This window comes from Primulina huaijiensis, chromosome 1, assembly GCF_012295235.1.
Source record: "Primulina huaijiensis isolate GDHJ02 chromosome 1, ASM1229523v2, whole genome shotgun sequence".
NCBI lineage: Eukaryota > Viridiplantae > Streptophyta > Magnoliopsida > Lamiales > Gesneriaceae > Primulina > Primulina huaijiensis.
Window position 1 is genome coordinate 279,170 of NC_133306.1, and position 20,346 is coordinate 299,515.

At 36.1% G+C, this 20,346-nt stretch overlaps 2 protein-coding genes and 2 pseudogenes across 2 annotated transcripts; 3 read left to right on the plus strand and 1 right to left on the minus strand.

The window, feature by feature from the left end:
- On the plus strand, positions 1-969 carry LOC140976677 (gibberellin-regulated protein 4-like). The gene is made up of 4 exons (XM_073440960.1): positions 1-222; positions 302-337; positions 409-442; positions 678-969. Exons 1-4 carry the CDS (start codon positions 160-162, stop codon positions 857-859), a joined length of 315 nt encoding a protein of 104 aa, XP_073297061.1. The 5' UTR covers positions 1-159; the 3' UTR covers positions 860-969.
- Positions 970-5,273: 4,304 nt separating this feature from the next.
- LOC140979750 (granule-bound starch synthase 2, chloroplastic/amyloplastic-like) lies at positions 5,274-7,553 on the plus strand (annotated as a pseudogene).
- An 868-nt stretch (positions 7,554-8,421) lies between these two features.
- LOC140976746 (transcription factor MYB105-like) lies at positions 8,422-9,972 on the minus strand. The gene is made up of 3 exons (XM_073441073.1): positions 9,601-9,972; positions 9,116-9,520; positions 8,422-8,755 (listed from the first exon to the last, which is right to left on the minus strand). The coding sequence occupies exons 1-3, from the start codon at positions 9,953-9,955 to the stop codon at positions 8,565-8,567; spliced, it is 951 nt and encodes a 316-aa protein (XP_073297174.1). The 5' UTR covers positions 9,956-9,972; the 3' UTR covers positions 8,422-8,564.
- Positions 9,973-11,175: 1,203 nt separating this feature from the next.
- LOC140973463 (KH domain-containing protein At4g18375-like) lies at positions 11,176-16,308 on the plus strand (annotated as a pseudogene).
- Positions 16,309-20,346: the final 4,038 nt, after the last annotated feature.

Here is a 20,346-nt window from a genome sequence, read left to right on the forward strand (position 1 = left end):
CTAGTGGGGGGCCAATCCCCCAACCAGAAGCCCATAAAATATTGATAGCCCTAACAAACTCATGAAAACCTCTATTTAAAGCCCCCGCATAATAGCCCACAACCCCCACGGTTCACAGTTAATTTCTTGAGCGTATTTGCTGTTCGCCTGAACCAGACAATGGCCAGGTTTTTTGCATTTCTACTCTTGGTCCTTGTGGTCATTTCCGGGATGCAAATACCTGTGAGCACAGTTTGTCTTCATCGTTTGGGTAAAGATATTAAATATTTTAGCTTCTCATTGTTTCGTTTTTTGAATCCAGATCATGGCTTCCCAGGAGGATATTCAGCTGAACAAGGTTAAATTTGTACCATTTTATTACTCTCTGGTTTGATTTCTTGGAAAGTGCTGATGTTTTTGTTATGACAGAGCCGATACGGTTCCGGCAGTTTGAAGGGCTTCCGTAAGTGATAGAATGTCTCTCTTCTGCGTTTTCCTTTTCCTATCTTGAATGACGCCATTGTTCATAATACATACATATAGTAAAATCGGAGGTGCTTCCCAAGCACAATACCCCATTGTTGAATAAAAAATTAAAAAAAAAAACCCATTGTTGCAAAATGTTATATTATCTAAACAGGTAGTATAGTCAGAGAAGTTTGACTGACCACAAACTTCTTTTTTGTGTGAATGACCAGAATGCCCCTCACAATGCTCGAGGCGGTGTGGGAGGACCCAATACCACAAGCCTTGCATGTTCTTCTGTCAAAAGTGCTGCAGAAAATGCCTGTGCGTGCCCCCTGGCTACTACGGCAACAAAGCTGTGTGCCCCTGCTACAACAACTGGAAGACCAAAGAAGGAGGTCCAAAATGTCCTTGATCAACTCACTGCTAATTATTTATTCTATTAACACGAAAATATGTTATATTTGTCTTCACATGTGAGTTTGGCCTCATATTTGTACCGATCGAGTTTCAAGTATTATGAAACAATTTTATTTTACGTCTTGTATGCTAGAAATTGATAATGATCTCGAACCCACTCGCCTTTTGCTTCAACAAACCGTTATTATATTAAATGCAATCATTTATTTCATGTCAAATGAACTTATAAATAATATATATAATATTATTACGTAGCTAATTTTTTTGATATGTTTTAATAATTATATAATTATAAAAAATAGTGAATTGAATATGTTAAGAAAACAAAATAAATTATAAAAAAATATTATATAAGTATATAAGTGTACATTAGTTGTAATAAAGAACTTTTAGACGATAATAATTCACGTGTTTTATGTTGGGGAATTACACCCGAAGCGATGCCGATGAAGATGATAATAGTACCCAAAACTTGCGGAATAAAATAACCAACAAGAATACAAAGATTTACGTGGTTCACCCAATATAGGCTACTTCCACGGAGCACTGCAACTTTTATAACTGGAAGAAATATTACAACAAGTGTATACACCAATACACTCAATATTTCTCACACTCTCAACCTGAGTATACCAAGAAAATAATTTCTCTAACTCACACAAAAAGAATTCCCGCACTCAAGAAAAAAATACATTTTTTTTTCTATGCACTCTCTTTTTATCAAAGCTAAAAATCTTTTGATTTTGGGATACTAAAAGCAAACAAGGAAGGCTCAATTTATAACAAATTTCTTGAACCAACTTTTTAAAATTCCCGATGTGGGATACCAATTTTCTCACCTAACAATTCTCTCACTTGAAGACTTGATTTCAATCACGTCTTCACATCATCATACAGCAGCTCATATATCCTCATTTATTCTTGCAGTCCAAACTGAAGTTGAACACAACTTCAGTTTGTCAATGGTTACCGTCTTCGTGAGCATATCGGCTGGATTTTTACTTTCAGGAATCGTCTCCAGCATCAAGACTCAATCTTCCAGCACTGATATGATGAAATGGTACCTAACCTGTATATGCTTTGTCCTAGCATGATAAACGGGATTTTTTGCTAAATGAATAGCACTCTGACTGTTACAGTATAATGTGCTATCTTTAAGCTTCTGACCCAATTCCTCCAGGAAGGATTTCAACCATATCATCTCCTTGCTAGCTTCTGTAACTGCAACATACTCAGCCTCAGTAGTCGAAAGCGCAACAATCTTTTGCAGCTTAGACACCCAGCTTACAACTGTACAAACCTAATGTGAACACATCTCCAGTAGTACTTTTCCTGCCATCCAGGTCTCCACCCATATCGGCATCGACAAAACCCTGTAAGTCAAATTTTGATCTCCTGAAGCATAAAGAACAACTAGCAGTACCTTTCAAATACCTGAGAATCCACTTAACTGCTTCCCAGTGTTGCTTTCCTGGATTACTCATAAACCTGCTCACAACTCCCACTGCATGTACTATGTCTGGTCTTGTGCACACCATTGCATACATGAGGCTTCCGACAGCAGAAGCATAAGGAACCTTATTCATATAAGCCTGCTCCTGCTCCGTCGATGGTGATTGTGCTTTTGTTAGTTTGACATGACTAGCCAAAGGAGTACTCACAGATTTAGCTTCATCCATATTAAATCTGCTAACCACCTTTTTCACGTACTCTTCTTGAGATAACTTCAAGAATCCATTCACCCGGTCTCTGAAGATCCTCATTCCAAGGATTTGCTTTACAGCACCCAAATCCTTCATGGCAAATTTCTTTGATAAATCTTTCTTCAATTTATCAATTTCTTCCAGACAAGCTCCAGCTATCAGCATATCATCTACATATAGCAGTAGTATGATATAAGAACCGTCAAACTTTTTTATATAATTGCAGTGATCAGCTTGACACCTTAGGAATCCATTTTCACTCATGAATCCATCAAACTTCTTGTACCACTGTCTTGGAGCTTGTTTGAGACCGTACAAACTCTTCTGAAGTTTGCACACCATTCTCTCTTTTCCCCGTACTTCAAGCCCTGTGGCTGCTTCATATAAATTTCTTCATCTAAGTCACCGTGAAGAAACGCAGTCTTTACATCCAACTGCTCCAAATGTAAGTCTTCCTTCGCCACTAGTCCAAGTACAGTCCTGATAGTGGTTAATTTAACCACCGGAGAGAAAATCTCGGTGTAATCAATTCTTTCCCGTTGTTGGAAGCCTTTTACAACAAGTCTTGCCTTGTACCGCTTGCTACCATCATGCTCTTCTTTTAATTGGTACACCCACTTGTTATATAACGCCTTTTTACCTTGCGGAAGTTCTGTCAACTCCCACGTCGGATTGGATGACTGTGAATCCATCTCATCTTCCATGGCCAACTCCCACTGTTTAAAGGTCTCAAATATCCAATTTATTTTTCACAAAATAAACCCAAAATTTCCTGCTCGAATCGTCAACAGTAGTGCCATAATATCTTGAGTGATCTCCAAGGGATGTCACAGGAGATGGTCCACAGACATCAGTATGCACCAGCTCCAAATCCGCTAATTTCGGTTCTCTAACCTCTTTTGAAAAGCTCACCTTTTTCTGCTTTCCACAAAATACAGCTTCACACAGCTTGTGTTCAACGATCTTTAATTCCGGTAGCTTTCTGTTTGAAACATGCATCTTCATTCCCTTCTCACTAGTATCCCCAAGCCTACTATGCCATAGACTTGAATTAGCTCTAGCATCCACAGCAGCTAATTTATTTCTCAAACTGGAAGTCATATAAAGTGTTCCAGTTTTCTTTCCTCAAGCAACAATCATGGCTCCTTTTTTCACTTTCCAGGAACCATCACCAAAGGTCACCTTATGACCTTCGTCAAGCTGTCCTACTGAAATCAGATTGTGTGTAAACTCTGGTACATGCCTTACTTTGTTGATTTTCCAGACAGATCCATTTGTCATCTTCATCCGGATATCACCCATACCAATTATTTCCAAAGGTTTTCCATCAGCCAGGAAAACTTTTCCATAATCTCCCGCAATGTAATTATCGAATACATCACGATTACCAGTGGTATGAAACAAAGCTCCCGAGTCCATAACCCAAGAATCAACCGGGATTTCCATGGATAGTAATAGAGCATCATGTACCCCCTCGGTAACAACATTGGCATTATTGAATTGTAGTTTTCTTTTTCCAACAGAGTTACTAACCGCTGCCCGCATCGGTTCCCAATTGTCTGGTAAAGATGCCAAAAGAATAAGTGCACGAATCTCATCATCAAATTTAATTTCAACCGATGTCAGCTGTGCAACAATCGTATTGAATTCATTGATGTGTTTAGCCACCGATGCATCTTCTCTCATCTTCAAGTTAAATAACTTCTTCATGAGATGTACTTTTTATTTGCCGATGGCTTTTCGTACATGTTCGACAAAATGGACATCATCTCCTCCGTTGTTTTTGCCTCCGCCACGTTATGTGCCACGTTCTTCGTTAGGGTCAATCGTATTACACCTAACACTTGTCAGTCAAGAAGCTTCCAGTCATCATCCTCCATCTTTTCCGGCTTCTTTCCAGATAGAGGTTGATGCAACTTCTTGCTATACAAATAATCTATTATCTGTAACCGTCAGAACGTAAAATCTGTACCGTCGAACTTGTTGATACCATGTTCCGATCCATCATCTCCAGCCATCGCTTCTCTAGCCTTAGCAAAAAATCTAAAAAAAAATTTCTGATGTGCAAGATCAGACAAAGCTGCAACCACAGAGCATACTCAGAATTCTTAAGAATTTTTACAAAAAGGCTTTGATACCAGTTGTTGGGAATCACACCCGAAGCGATGCCGATCAAGATGATAATAGTACCCAAAACTTGCGGAATAAAATAACCAAAAAGAACACAAAGATTTACGTGGTTCACCCAATATAGGCTACGTCCACGGAGCACTGCAACTTTTATAACTGGAGGAAATATTACAACAAGTGTATACACCAATACACTCAATATTTCTCACACTCCCAACCCGAGTATACCGAGAAAATAATTTCTCTAACTCACACAAAGAGAATTCCCGCAATAAAAAAAAATACATTCTTTTTTTCTATGCACTCTCTTTTTATCAAAATTAAAAAATTTTTGATTTTAGAATATTAAAAGCCAACAGAAAGGCTCATTTATAACAAATTTCTGGAACCAACTTTTTAAAATTCCCGATGTGATACCAATTTTCTCACCTAACATTTTAGCAGTAGTCCACCCAAAAATTAATGACATCCATCATCTTTCGACTTGGTTTGCAATACTGAGTTAATCCGTATTGTAATTAAATACACTGGATCACTAATTTCGTACAAATCCTGGAGGACCCCGCTGGTAGTTAAATGGCGTTGATGGAATCATTCCCGGCTGGTTTTTACAGTTCTGTAGTTATCCATAGTGCGAATCATAATCCACGTATGATTCCTATGCTGGCTTACATCCTCATGAAAGTGCGTGGAGATCGGAGGTTTTGTTGATGGCAAGTCGACTGGGTTTTCACAAAATTCGAAGGAAGATTATTTTAGCAGATTATCTCCATGCTGTGGCCTCAGTCCGAAGCGCGTCAAAGCCACACAGGAGGGGACTGGTGGAGGTGGGAGTGTTGATGATCCAGAGGATGCGTTGCAGACTACATTTGAAAAGAGCAACAAGGTTCTTGCAATGCAGAAAGACCTTTTAGCACAGGTTCATGCATCATGGATCTCGTCATGTTTTATGTTAAATAAAAGGAGGCCGTATACTTTTTTTTTAGATTTCATTCTAAAGTTCTTGGACGTTTGGTTCTTGAAGTTCTCTCTTAGTTTTCAACGATTTTACTTGGGGAATGGTGATGGAGGCAAGTAGAGTTGAGCGAGACCTTTCTACAATTTGGATGAGCCCATTAGTTAGCAATTATATTAAAATGATGAAAATGGCAGCTGAAAGTGTAACGTCTCAAAAAATTTAAAGGTACACGTGAATCACATGCATGTAAGTTATCAAATTTTTTAAGTTGTTGAGTTGTCAGACTTTTGGTATTACGCTCGAGTTTCTCTTTTAAAACAGAAAACTAGGAGATTGATTACATTTTAAGATTTTGTGTAACTGCAGTTATTTTTATTCAGTGATTGGATGAATTTTAAAACGCCTGATTAAATTATTTCAATGTTTATTAGTGTGTGTATTTTCGATAATAGCTTTTAAAAAAATTATTTGAATAGAATTTTAAAGATTAGACGTCTAATTAGAGTGTTGAGCAAGAAGCTGCCAAGGGACAAAGACCTCCTATTCCTTTTCTACTCCACTTGCTGCAGCTTTGTGAATTAGCTTGCCAAGACGAGATTTTTTCGTAATATTATATTGTTATGTCGACTCAGTCTTCTCTGCCCCTTATTTATTTAGATTATTGATGTAGAAGAACTCCAATATCCATGGTTTGACGTTCTTTCTAAAAGCATGTTAGTATTTGATTGGATGAACTTGAATAACGATTAAATATCCGGTCATAATTGCCGGCCTTTCTCTATGACTCCGCAAGGCAGATTGCTGAAAGAAAGAAATTGATCTCATCGATAAAAAATAGTATAATTGATTATATGGAGAATGAACATAATGTTGGTTGCTACAGAATGTACTCCATGGGTTAAAACAGGTACTCCTGATTTTTTATGATGCTGTTTCAGTTTTTCAATAGTTACAAATTTTTTATTGGAAAATGTTACCCAACTTTTTACATATTTTTCTCTCCATGTACATCTAATGACCAACCAGGGTCGCGGCCCCGTACGTGGATGATTTTTCCTTTGTGGATCTGCGTGGACCTTTTTAAGTTATATGATCCAATGGGTGGAGAACACGATCAACATCTTCGCTGCAGGTCTAAAGACGGCCGATCGCGTAGTTACAGTGAGCCATGGATATTCTTGGCAGATAAAAACTTCTGAAGGGAGATCATAAACGATAATGATTGGAAACTACGTGGAATTGTAAATGAAATTGACACAAAAGAGTGGAGCCCTGAGTTAGATATTCACCTGAAATCTGACAATTATGTCAATTACTCAATTGAGACACTCAAAAACTGGCAAAGCTCGGTGCAAGACAGCATTACAAAAGGAGCTTGGGTTGCCCATCCGTCACGATGTTCCGTTAATTGGTTTCATTGGGAGACTGGATCACCAAAAAGGTGTCGATCTGATAGCTGACGTAGTTCCTTGGATGACGGGCCAGGATGTGCAGCTGATCATGTTGGGTTCGGGCTGGCATGACCTTGAACAGCTTCTCAGGCAGTTTGAGCGACAGTACAATGACAGTTCGAGGCTGGGTTGGTTTCTCTGTGAAAACTGCTCATCGAATAACTGCTGGTGCAGATATAATCAAGATTCGAGCCTTGTGGGCTGAATCAGCTTTATGCTATGCGTTATGGAACAATTCCAGTCGTGCATGCCGTGGGTGGCCGATTAAGAGACACAGTTAAGCAATTTAACCCGTATGAGGAATCTGGGCTTGGCTGGACTTTTTCTAAAGCCGAGGCTAATGAACTGATAAATGCATAGGGAAACTTTTAGTTTATGACTATTTTGGTCAAATTGCTGACATTGTTCGATACACATCAATGTTTTTGTCCTACGTCAACATTATGATAAAATAAGACTAAAATAAAAATCAAGTCAAATCAAATCAAATTTCAATCTTAGTCTTGTGTTATCACATGTTCTATAAAAGTAATAATTTTTTAGGTTTTTTGTTGAACAAAATATTATGAGAAAATTGCATTTTTAATCATATGTGTTTATCACTTTGCAATTTTGGTCATCATATCTATATTATCAAATTTCAATCTTAGTCTTGTATCTTTCGATTTTTGGTAATTTTAGTCTTTTTTATCGGGAACGCTGATATGCCACTAAGTACGTATATATAGTGCTTTAGCAACATTGCAACGATGCCACTTAGAAAATTAACTAAAATTGCCAAAAAAGAAACAAGAATAGCAAACAAAAACTGAAACTTGACAACATAGATGACCAAAAATATGGCAAAAACACTAACATAAAAGAGAAAAAAATCGTCATGGATTTGAGTAGAAATTTGTAGAAGGTATAATGGATCCCCTTTTTCTTCTTACCTTTTGTTATATGAATCGTAGCGGTCTATGATCCAACCTCTCGCCACGATCATGGCAGTGTTTTATTTTCTATCTCTCATTTTTTTCTTAAAAAAAAGGAGTTGGGCAAAAATCCGAACTTGAAAAGGGAAGCAACGACTTAAGTCGTTAAGGAAAATTACAAATTTGGTTTTTTATATTGGTTCTATTGTGATTTTCATATAGTCAAATTTTAGTCATAATATAATTTTAGCTTTTTTTTTTTCCTTAAAGAGTGTTGTCGTGTAATAGATCATTGATGATGTGTTTGGCTCCATGTCAATAATTTTGTGAAAAAAGCGACTAAAATTGTTAAAAAAATAAAATTACAAAAAATTAAAAGATACGAAACTAGACCGAACGTTGACAAATGATCAAAATCGATCATAAAGACACAAACATTCACAACAAACGTGTTATATAGATAAATTTAATTGATTAATTGTAATTAAACTAATCACTTAGCAAGCATGTTTCCCTTGGTAAAATAGTAAGTTTGACTGGGTAATTATGAGGTTCCAACCCCAAGAAAATCTATAAAGGGAGGTGTCTCCGTGATACTGTTCTGAAAACGGCATGTTTCTTGGTACTCGTCTGAAACGGGCAGTGATGGCTGAGCAAAAGAGATTTCAGATGTTGAAAGTGAAATATGGCTTTGTATCTTTTCTCCGAGCTGTGGCCACCGCCTTTCCTCCCAGCCTGCGAATTGTGAGAAAAGCATTCATATAATGGCAGAATCACAAATCGACATTAAATGGCCGGGTGGGGTGCTATCTAAGGATTAATTGGGATAGATAGTCGACGATGTCATATCGTGAAAGAAAAATGGCATCTAGCTAGCTCGAATGATCAAAATATGGAACTAAAGTGTCAGTGGGCATTAAACCAATTGGCACCATCGGCTCTTGTTCGAGCCTTCCCCTCCCCAGTTGTAAATAAATAAATAAAAGAACTAAAGTAGAAATGATATGATCCTGGTATACGTGTATCCTGTATTTATTTCACTACCACATAGTATATATAAACGTTTCACTTGATGCTTATACGTGAAACCCTTACCAGGAAACCTGGAAAGCGCACAAACGGCGCCACTTGACTCAAGTATCTGTAATCCGGCTGGATCAGTATACTTTCTGGAAACGAAGGTAGGAGTCTGTGCAACACTAGATTTTGAGTATTTATCCATCAATAGTACTCCTACATGATCAAGTGCAGACTGAGTACTGCTCCATGGTCTTTTCATGCAAGATTTCGAGAACTCTCTATATTTCCGAGCCATTACAACATGCCAGTGATTCTTCACAGCGTTATCTGTTCTGCCCTGAAAAAGCTTGGAAATCAGGGCCCATTTGTTTCCATATTCTCTTTGAGCCGCCATTAGTGCCTCCTCTTCTTCTTCACTGAAAGCTCCTCTGTTAATCTTTGGGTTGAGCTGATTATACCATCTTAATCTACAGCTTTTACCTACAAATTACCAACCATTAATCAGGCTAAAGATTAATATAAGTTAGCGTGCAGTTTATACTCAGATAATTTTTAATTACCTGATCTGCCTTGTAGTTTCTCGGCTATGTGGTTCCAGTTCTGAGGACCATGCATGGCAACAAGTTCTCTCAGCTTGGCGTCTTCTGAAAGTTTCCAGTGCCCTCTAGAACATACTTTTGGCTTCCCATTTCTAGTTTTCTTGCCATAATTTTCGCTAGGGTTGCCTCGATCACGAATGAAATTCGTGCAGGTTGCTGCAGAAACATTTCTGAGAACATCTGCTTCTGGGTTTTTATCGGAGAGTTCAAAGCACCCATTCCTCATGATAAAGCAACATGATCCTCCCGCGGTATTTAAGTCTCTTCCGCTGTCGTTTGCGGAAGTGCCGCCACCACTTTGCTGGTGCCGCTGCATGGATCAGTCTGCAATGATTTGAGAGACATGCAAATTAATTGGAGTAGTTTTATAAAATCACGGTGTTCAATTAATTTGCAGATTGGGAGAATTAGTGATCCAAGGAGGGGCCCTGCTGGGTTTCACCGACTGGCCAGTGGGGATGACTCCTACTTTGACTTGTTCTCTCCTCCTCCATTAATGCAATTGTAGGATTATAATGCACCAAAAATGGGTGCAGTCTTTGAGGCATGTTTGCCTTCCACAGGTCGCAAAGAAAATTCGATTATTTAATTTGATTAAATGAGATATATTTCAGTGTAATTAATAACTCATTATATATATTTTTTGAAAATCTGTACACAAAAATATTATAAGTTTTTTCATCACTAAAATAGTTTAATAAAGATTTTTTCTTTTTTTTTTTTTGTGGTACGTACAATTGGGATCAAAATTATTATTTTTTTAAAAAAATACCAGGATATACTATATTCTTCAAATCGGTATGTTATTTTTTTTTTAATAATTCCTAAACTATAGGACGAAGAGAGCTCAAACTTGAACAGAAAAGTGGGTGAGATCACTTGATACAAAGTCGGGTCTCAAATCAGTATGGTATTTATAAACAAAGCTTTGCATTTCGATCATTTCCCCCAGGCGAGCAAGGTAGATAGATAAAAGCATAATTAGATAGGTCCCATAGCTTAGCTCAGGCGGTTCAAACCTAATTTAGTGTTGGTACGGGCGCCTACTGCTAGACTTCAACTAATTCATATTTAATCACTTGTCTCTCTTCAACTTTATACATATATATATATGCATATATGTATATGTATATGTATATGTATATGTATATGTATATGTATTATGAATGAAGTAGCTAGGATCTTTAAAAACCATAGAAGATGATTCGAATTTTTGAGTCCATGATGTGTAAGAGTGAAGTTCTACTTAAGTAAAGCGTAGTCCTAAATCTAAAATTATTGCTTTAATAAATTTTAAAAATAATTAAATAAATGTTTTATCATAATATATAACTTAAAGATTTCAAGCTAATTAATTAATCACGTTAAAATTTCATGCGAATTATCGCGTGGTTAGTATATAAAAGGCCTAAATTAGATGTACGGGTAAATTCTAGGGGAAAATCAGAAACCCTACCCTTGTGGAAAAAAGGCTCCATTCTCCGGAAAGGTACAATTCAATTATTTTATCTTAGACCGCTCGCTATTGACGATTCTTCGCTAGTTGATTTATACTTGTATATTTTTTATATCTGCAATCGCTCGAGTAATTTGAACTTTGAAGATCTATCCTTTTTTTTGCTCTTTATCTAATCCAAATTCTGGTTCGCTTGTTTGGAATTGGTGCGTACAATATGTCATTTTCATTTTTTGTAATATCGCTCATGGTCATGATCGAGTACTTGGGATTTCGATCAGAGGGGTATTAAATCGATTACAATTTCTATTACCTCTGAAATTTTACTCGTTAGTTTTACTTTTAGTTGAGAGATAAGGATGTTGATTTTTGGATCGATCTGTTCAAATTATTACTGCTTAGCTATTTCTTCTTTTACCGGCCTTTATTTATCGAAAAATCAATTAATATCATGGTGTTATAAGTGGTTCTGGTCTAATTGATGTGTGATGGGAACCTTTAGTCTGTTATTTTTTGGGAGGAGAGAGTGTTTGGGGTTGTAATTGAATAATATCAGGTGCTTTGTAATTCGGTTTATCCATGTGATGAACATACCACTCGAGGGAAATTTCTCTCCTTTTTTAACCCTTTTGCTGTGTAGGTTGATGTTAAGATGGGAATGGGGTTGTAATTGTGGTTGGTTTTTGAACTGCTCTCGAAATCATATTGCCAGTGTATAGGTTTTGAAATTGGTTAATATCGTGATTGCTGCATGTAACTTTAATTGATCAAATATGCACATTATCGAATGAGATTAGCAGAAAAAATTATTTTTACTCGCAGTGATGCAGATACATGATGTGAATTTGAGGAAATATTATTTTTCTGTGGAACAAAGATATATTTTTCTATGTTTTAATGCTGAAAATGTAATTTCTTTGAACACTGAGAATTTTCTTATTTGACCTTCTGTCATTGTCTAATTTCAGGATGGCAGGTCAGAGAAATAACTATGGCAAGCGCTCTCGTTCTCATTCCGACTACACTGATAATGGTGCAAATAAAAGAAGAAATTCAGGAATTGATAAAGATCCACTCGACGTTGGGCCTGAGGATACTGTATACCGCTACCTGTGCCCTGGAAGGAAAATTGGAAGTATAATTGGAAGGGGCGGGGAGATCGTTAAGCAATTAAGATTGGATACCAAATCCAAGATAAGAATTGGTGAGTCTGTATCAGGATGTGAGGAACGTATTGTCACTATTTACAGCACCAGCGAGGGAACTAATGTATCTGATAGTGTTGATGGTCATGTTTGTCCCACTCAAGATGCCCTTTTTAAGGTTCATGATAGGATTGTTGTTGATGGCACTGCAGTTGAGGAGAAATTAGAAGAAGCCCTACTGGTGACAGCTCGTCTGCTAGTATCTTCTGATCAGATTGGATGTATCATTGGGAAGGGTGGACAGATAGTTCAAAACATCCGAAGTGAAACCGGGGCACAGATCCGTATTGTAAAGGATTATCATCTGCCAACTTCTGCATTGAGTTCAGATGAACTGGTGCAGGTACTCTTGATACCTAATTAAAGCTATATTGTCTCTATCCTGCTTCACGATTGCTCTCTATTTCACATTATTGCCTTATTGGAGTTACGAAAATTCTGTTTTTGATGGATGCTTCCTTTTGTTGAGCTAATGATCCTTTTTCCCTCACGTATAGATATCAGGTGATACCTCTGTGGTGAAGAAAGCTCTTCAGCAGATTGCTTCTCGACTACATGATAATCCATCTCGATCTCAGCATTTACTTTCTTCTGCTCAAACTGGCTATCCATCTTCTAGTTCAGTATTGGGGGCTGCTGCTGGTGGTACGATCATGGGATTAACTCCACTTGTAGGGGCATATGGAGGTTATAAGAATGAGAGTGCAGATTGGTCTCAGTCTATTTATTCAGCTCCAAGAAATGAAGCATCTTCAAAAGAATTCTCACTTCGTTTGATTTGTCCAACTGCGAATATTGGAGGTGTAATTGGAAAGGGTGGCATGATCATTAATCAAATAAGGCAAGATTCTGGCGCGGCTATTAAAGTTGATAGCTCCTCTGCTGATGGAAATGATCGTGTGATATCTATCTCTGCAAAAGAGGTGTTAAATTTTTTCACCCATAAATTAGTCTTTGATTCATAATCTTACTTTATTATTTAATTGTTCGGGAATATCTTCTATAATTTTTAGATGTTTGAAGATGCATTTTCCCCGGCAATCGATGCGGCTACACGCTTGCAGCCCAGGTGCAGTGAGAAAGTTGAAAGGGATTCTGGGCTCCTTTCTTTTACCACACGATTGCTTGTTCCAACTTCTCAAATTGGCTGTCTTATTGGAAAAGGAGGTTCCATAATTTCAGAGATGAGGAAAGTCACCAAGGCCAATGTTCGCATACCTGCCTAAAGTTGCTTCTAAAGATGATGAGATGGTGCAGGTGAAATGCTAGGAATTGTTATGGTGTTGCTGATATCTACATTTATTGTAAAGTGTTTAATCTAACTGTTTAACCATTATCGAAATTTGTGTACGCCCTTTTTGCATATCGCATAACCAATATTTTTTTCCTGGTATGCTGCTTTTTGCATATTGCATAACAGATGTTTTTTTCCATGGTATGCGTCGAAGCCATTACTCTATTAATCAAACTATTCTACTTTTCTTAAGATCGCGTAAACTGCTAGAAGAAAGAGATAATACTGGTGATTGCTGTATAATATCTAATATTGTGGATGTTATGGTTTCTGTTGCACACCCTTTTGTGAGGAGTGGAAAATTGAGCCATGTGAAAGGATGTGAATGAATGTTGCGATATTTTAGGTTGAATATCATCTCATGAACGCTTTACTGTTTACAGATTTCTGGAGATCTTGATGTTGCTAAGGATGCTCTTATACAAGTAACTTCAAGATTGAGGGCTGATTTTTTTGACAAGGAGGGGCAGGGTTCTCTGCCTGCATTTCTGCCTGTTCTCCCGTACCTTCCAGTGTCATCAGATGGTTCAGAGAGCTTGAAATATGAAAACAGAGATGCTAAGAGCCGTGGACGTGGATATTCTTCGGGTGGTTATGGTCGTTTTGATGTGGCACCTGTGGATTCCTATGGTCTGTTTGGCAGTCTTCAGGTATTGTTACCTAATTTTCTACATTGTTAGCTAAAAAATAAAGTGTGAAAAGCACCTCTCTCTTTGTTTTGTCCTGTGTTAGATCTTTTTTTGTTTTTGTCATTTGCAGAGTGGTGGTGGAGGCAATGCTTATGGAGCGTATGGAAGTTACTTGTCATTACGTTCGGTTGGTTCCGGGTAAGACTTTTGGCATCCTATTCACCTTAGCAATATTTAATTAATATGTTTCTTTACATATCCTGGGTCTGTCATAACCTGTAAAGTCCATTGTGTGTGTTCCAGATGATACATGAGAGTAACTGGAAAGTTATTTGCACAAAATATTATCGTGTGTGATTACTTTTCCAACCTTATTTGTGCTGGGCTTGACCTCTGAAACCGGTGATAGATCTTAAAACATTTGCTTCCAATGTGTTCTATCTGTGCTCAGGGTGTTAACTTTCCTTGCTGGGGAAGTTTACTTGTTCAACTTTATCATCTTACGATGAATAATTCCCTAGCTTGAAATGCTATTCCATTTAGTTCCTGATTGTCAGCTTCCTTTACCAGGATATCTGGCCGTAATTCTATTTCCCGTGGAAGAACCTTTGACTACTAGAGGTCAATAATAAAATCGCAGGTAGACCATCAGATGACTTTGCATATCCTGTCTTCACTTTAGTCCGCATTTTCCAACAAGTAGCACCAATTCACAGTGCATTTTGACAAGTTGCTGTAATTGCCATATCAGTGTCCCAAGTATGACTGATACTATTTGTTTGCATTTATTTCATTTCCCTTCCCAACATAACAGCTGCGATGTTGAAGCCTGAAGCCAGCCTCATGCCCATCTTAATGAAGCTACCTACCTAAACCTGAAGACCAGTTGATACAGGGTCTGGATCAACTGATCCACCTTGATGCTTTCCTATATGTGGACTATTATCCGAAGATCTTACCCACTGAAAATGCATGTCCCGACACCACACGTCTCCAAGCTTTAATTTGCAGTGCTCCCAAGAACCTGCAGCCTTTATCCATTTTACTTTGTCTGACTGATGTATCAGTTGACTTCATTACTTAGATCTCAGCTGTTTGCTTACTTGTTTTGTCTGGAGTCAATATTTTCTTAAATCTTGTTTCTCATGTTCGTTACTTCGTTCACTGTTGTGATTGCAATTTTATCTCAGGAATTTGCTGCTTGCGAATTTTAATTTTGCGATATGATAGATCTGTTGGACGTTTGTTTAGATATTATTTTTCATAATTTAGACTATTTTGCATCTGAAATCCAAAAGGTTCTTGTACCTCTATTTGTTAGTGCAATCACTTATCAAGCTATAACGTTTCATGGTTTTGCTTGTTTGGTCAATAACCATTTTCAAGGTGTTATTCAAGAAGTTGTAGATTATGAAGTGGCCTGGGGATCTATCTATGCGATTGGCCAATGCAGCTCAGACGTCTGGTTGGTGAAGATGACATAGAGCAGGTAACCTCGACTAATTTTTCATGCATGAATTTTTCTGTTCCATCATCTACTTGTGAAAAAACTTTTTGAGGTTTGATCGCTCTCGCAATGATGCTTGCCCCTGATAGCTATGGTTAAACCACTCGGCATGCATAAAATACCAGTAATTTTAGTTTGACACTATCGTGCAATACATTTTGGGCTCGTGCTCCCTTATTGAGCTTACTGATATGGGTTGCGCATGCGTGAGCATTTGATCTCAGTAGCTGCTCACTCTATTACATGGCCAAAACAAGTGTTTACAAACTGAATAATGCTTGGAAATGGTGCAAATTGTGATTGTTTTTTTTTTTTATATATTCAAAGTCAAAATTTTCAACCACCCACAAACATTTTTTCCCAGAGTAGTTGGTCTGTAGATCTATATATTATTTTATGTTAGTAGGGCCACGATCAATGTGGTTATTATGTATGCATCTCTTAACCGAAAGCGTTGCTTTTGTATGACATTGTATGTAACCTACTGTTCGAGGGTAGAAGCATTATTACCGTGTAATTTTTATTCTTTTACTTTTCCATATTGACATTATAAAATAGCATATAAATTGTGTTTTGTATCTCGTGGATTTATTTTCTGCGATATTTTAGCGTGGTGAATGGTGATTGCATGCATTTGAAGACCATTTTTTATTCAAAATCTAGGCTTAAATATTGAAATGTTCGACTTCTTCCAAAAAATAACAAAGTTTCCTTGGTGGCTCGTAGAAAAAGAGAAATCTTCCTTGATTACATCAATGCCCTCGGATGTGTGATCTAATCTTTTTGGTTGCATGAATTTCAAACTCATAATTCCATTTATTCTTCAACTTGTTTGGATTTTGACTAAATTCAATCGAATTCAAATCCTCTACATATGAAAGTTAAGTGTTTGTAATGATAATTGTGATTGATTTTAAATACATGCAAGGTTAGTGTCATTTGAAATTAATGATTCAAATATCTTCTCAAATCATAATTTTACATTCGAGTTTTGTTAGATTTAGGTTCATTCCCGAAGTTTTTCTTTGTGCTACCGTTTCAGTCCAAACAGGCATGAGTTAATTTTTACGAAACACTTTCTGCTCAAGCTGAAAGATCACAAAACCACATAAATTTACATATATGTTCCTTAGATCGATATAAGCTAGATCCTTTTATCAATCGTTTGGGCCCCCGGTTATGCTACTACTTAAAAGTTAGAAATCGAAAACAATAATGGATAATTAATTAGCCTTTTATTACCTGTTAACGAGTCAGTTTGAGTCGTAAATATTAAAATCTTTAAATTATCAAGAAATTAAAATTTGAAATTTCTCTTGTCTATAATAATCGAAAATGAGATTATAAACTATTTGACACGGTTTTGCAAGAAATCATGCTGTCGGGTGTGGATCCGTATATTATTCTACCCGATACGATGGAGGCCCATTGCTATATATATATGTGCGTAAATTCAACACAAATTCATATATGGTCCGAGGTAACACAAAATATACATACATGGCTTAATGAATGAAGTAAAGACCCCCCACACCTAACTCCCTGTCCTTTAAGCTAACAATAAGGTACACAAAAAAGACCGAATCCCTGCCCCTGCCTTAATTGCTGCACATTGCATAGTCAAATCTAACCCATACGATAACCACAGATGCAAAAATTAAATAAAAATCCTGGCGCGTTTACACTGAAAGCATTTTATTTTGAATTTTTGCACTAAATCTGAAATTTTCCTCCCATTTTATGCGTTTGTATGTCCACGAGTATGTGTAATAATTCCTCGAGTCAGATCGTTTCATCTAAAGAACATGTTCAATCGTTACCTAGTGCAACTGAAAATTTTAGGTGAGATATGTTGGAATTATTTTCTTTAAAAAAATATATTTTTCCACTTTCACCCTTTCTCACAATCAGTATTTTAAATTTAACTTTCAATTGAATCCAGAAATAATTTATTACTATTTGTCATCGTTTGAAACAAAATTTTGGTAAGAAACTTTTAAAACATCTACATGCATTAAACACTAGATATCTTCTAAGGGTAATAACCAAATAGATATAAAAAAAAATTATTTTGGTATCTTACACCATAAACATATAGATTCAAATATTACCCCCAATCTTTGTCCTTTCCCCATTGGGTAATAACAATCAGGAACAGCACGATAGCTACTCCCACTGTCGAAAATCAAAGCCGCATTTATTAAAAACCTTCCCATTTCCATTTATTTATCAACCAACGCTGCGTTCTCCACATAACATCAAACCCCATTTGTTCCTTATGATCTGCAACATTTCACCAATTGGTGCTTCCTTTCTTCTACTATGCTTCATAGATACATACTTCTCATCAGAGTGTTGTGTTCTTTTTTGGGAAAGAAATCCCTTCGATCATTCGCTCTTCGTTTTAGGACACAATAGGATCGGGGAAATGATACATTTTGATTTCTTTTACACGTTTTTTTTTTCATCTCAAGTCTTGCATGAGGCAATTAGGTTAGGAGGTACAGCCAAGGATGACTTGCCGGTGAATTATATGTATTATACTATAGTTTTTTTTTTATTCTGTACGTCCGTCTGGCCGGCAAGTTATTCGTGGCTATATATCTACCTAGTTCGTCTCATGCTAGATTTTTTGATGAATATGTAGCTGTTAATGTTTCATGGTAGTTTTATTTGCATTTTGCAGATATTAAATTTATCTCACGACGACGGGTAAGCTTCTCTTTGACTAAGTAATTGATGCTTTAAACATCAGATATAAGGGTTTTCAACAAAATCAGTTTAATTTCAAAAGCAAGTGATTTGTGACATTACTTTTTTTCGTGCTCTCATCTATCTACTAACACCTAAAAAAATTATCGTATCATTACGTATATTATATTTTAATTCTTGAACATTATATTTTTTGATCGAATAATATATAACTTTGATCCCACATGACCGTACGTTCATCATGAACTTCTGACAGCACAACTGTTGGAGGGTAGACAACATGTGTTACCAATAAATTTAATTAATTTTCCCGTGGATATACATCCATTTACCACTGTATATTTAGCTAGGGTGCATGCATGCCAACGAGACCTGTACGAATTCCACGCTTTTCTTGCAGCAAAAACACAAGACAGCCTAATTCTTAGTATCATGTTCATTGAATTGTATCCATTACAAATTTACATGTACCTAAACCTAGAAAATTCTTCTTTCAAGATTTTGCATTTGTTCACTGAATCTTCAGCACTTCATGTTAGTATTGTAGGTACCTAATATATTATAATATATTTTCTAATCATGTATATTATATAGACAGACGAGCGCACGCAATATACACATAAAGACATATAATGAATTGGCGGCGGCATCAGCTTCTTTTCTTCTCTTTCAGGGATTGCATTGCCATCGAAACCAGAATTTAAGTTTAGAAGATTAATATGCAATACAGCAATAGTGTTCCTTCAGTTCTCGAGTCATGTAGCAATGCACGGTCTGGAGCAATGTAATACTCGGACACCCCATACCCTGGTTCATATCCAAAAATAGCGACTTCTTGTTGAAAGATATATATATACCCTGTAATTTATTCACATATACAAATAATGGCTGGTTTATTTTATCCAAAATATACATACATTAATTAATTATTGTGTTTTAATATCTCGGAAACACATTTCTTCTTAACTTAATTCTGCGTTTTCCTATGAAGTCGTTATTTTATTATATTCTTATATCAAATGCTGGAATATTTATGTACCAAATATAAAACTCATTTCAACCCATCAAACTCCGAAAGGAATCTTTTCGAAATACTCTCAATTGTTTTATTTACAACGATTAAATTTATTCCACAAAAGATTTATTAGCACATTAATTGAAACATCAATACATTAATTTTATACTTAAGTAATTTATAATAATTAATATGACTAACTAATTAAATTTGTTTAAAAATTATTTTTATTAATTAATAATAATAAATTTTATTAATTTTAATAATTAACGTTATTATATAACAATAAATTTACTATTTTTCAATTAACAATGACAATAGTTAAATAAATAAATAAAAAAACGCCATTATAAGATCATGATTATTTTAGTTAACTCATAAATGTTTCTTTCTTCCCCATAAATTATGATACAATGATTCCCCAAATAAATTGCTGGTCAACATTTCTTGTATTTTAAAGTATAACTCCAATTTCTAAAAAAAAAAAAAAAAAAAAAAAAAAAAAAAAAAAGGAAAGTGTAGCCCCTGTGTGAAATTTTGATAAAGAATAATGTTATTTTATATTTTTATGCTCTAAATATTTTTGAGGTTGGCCATAAAAAAATTTAAAAATATTTTTGATACGCACCACTCTATATATCATTTGCGATGGATGTAATGTATGCTTTGTTATCAAACATCTCTAGAAGATTTTAGTCAAACAAACATGCCATTACGTCAATGCAAAAGCTAATGTGAAACATTCAAGTTACATGAAATAAAAAATGTAATTTTCTTAAGAACTCGAGTTCAAAATGTATTTATTAATTATATTTAGAATTTCAGTTACAATCACAAAAAAAATTGTGGTTAATGCCGTAGAATGAACTTAAACATAGGATCGGACTTT